Genomic DNA, 1332 nt, shown 5'->3' with positions numbered 1-1332 from the left:
AATAATACCCACTTGATTGGTCCTGAGAGATAAGCTAACGAGAAACGGTGATCTTTTTCCCTAAACATTGATCCTAAGCAGGGACGGAGCCAGAAATTTATTTTTGGGGGGGCCGAAGTGTATTAAAAATTTTTTTTTGTGACGAAATAAATATATTTAATAAGTAAAATTTAGAATCAATAATTATAAAAATAATAAAAACATATAATTATATGGAGAATGATTAAAAATGGTAGCTCTGCAGGGAGGATCTGGGTATGTTCGAGGGGTACGATATCAGAATGTGAGAGTAGATGACGTTTCAAATCCCATTATCATTGACCAATTCTACTGTGATTCGCCGACGCCTTGCCAGAACCAGGTATGATTCACCCTCTAGCTTCATGGTTTTCCAGAATAGCTGGTTAATTGGGAACCAGACGGACTTTGTATTTTCTGCTCTCTTTGGTGAATAAACTCTGAATGATACTAAAATTCGACCAAAAAAAAAAAAAGTGCAGGCAATTGTTTATCTACTCATCCTTAAAATATCCTGACAACGACTTTTTATATCCAGAGTTCTACAGTTGAAATAAGTGAAATCATGTACAAGAACATTAGCGGGACTTCCAAAAGCAAAAACGCCATGAAATTTGCATGCAGCGACACGGTTCCTTGCAGCCACATTGTGCTGAACAACATCAACCTAGAATCTAGGGATGGTACCGTAGAGACTTATTGCAACTCTGCCATAGGGTTTGGGTATGGATACGTGCAACCCTCTGCGGAATGTCTGACCTCATCAGACAAAGAAAAAATCATCAAGCAAGAGCCTGAGCTTGCCCTCTGCGGAATGGCTGGGCTGGCCGCCGGAATCCCCTATATATAGGGGTTTTTCCGGCGGCTTGGGGGGGGGGCTTAAGCCCCCACCAGCCCCCCCTTAAATCCGTGGCTGATCCTAAGTGAGGAAGGAATCTATTGCAATTAGATCCTCTTTTGAAAGGTTCATCATGGAGTCTTCTACATGAGTTTAGGCATGACATTTTTCTTAGCTTAGTTTCTTTTTCATTTGAAGAATGTAATTTCTATTGTACACCAATGCACATTGCATGTTAACATGTGATTATTTTTCAAATTTTAGGAAGCTCAGTTTTCTTGTTTTTGTCAAATAAATAGAAGGTCATCCAAACAAAAATTTTTCCAAATAAAAGGCTCAAATTGGGGCAAATTTTTGTAATACATTTAAGGGATTTCACCTAAAAATTAAGTAATATACCTTCGAATCTATTGTTCAAAATTTGACTTTGATAAGACCGTTCCTTTTATGAGTAGTAATTGCATCATTTTTCAGAA

General features: G+C 38.0%; 1 protein-coding gene across 1 annotated transcript; it reads left to right on the top strand.

Moving 5' to 3' along the window:
- The first annotated feature begins 229 nt into the window (after positions 1 to 229).
- LOC140006953 (probable polygalacturonase At1g80170) lies at positions 230 to 868 on the top strand. The gene is made up of 2 exons (XM_072049628.1): positions 230 to 361; positions 557 to 868. Exons 1-2 carry the CDS (start codon positions 230 to 232, stop codon positions 866 to 868), a joined length of 444 nt encoding a protein of 147 aa, XP_071905729.1.
- Positions 869 to 1332: the final 464 nt, after the last annotated feature.

This window comes from Coffea arabica, chromosome 5e (assembly GCF_036785885.1).
Source record: "Coffea arabica cultivar ET-39 chromosome 5e, Coffea Arabica ET-39 HiFi, whole genome shotgun sequence".
In the NCBI taxonomy this organism is placed as follows: Eukaryota; Viridiplantae; Streptophyta; class Magnoliopsida; order Gentianales; family Rubiaceae; genus Coffea; species Coffea arabica.
This window is presented reverse-complemented; position numbering and strand designations above follow the sequence as displayed.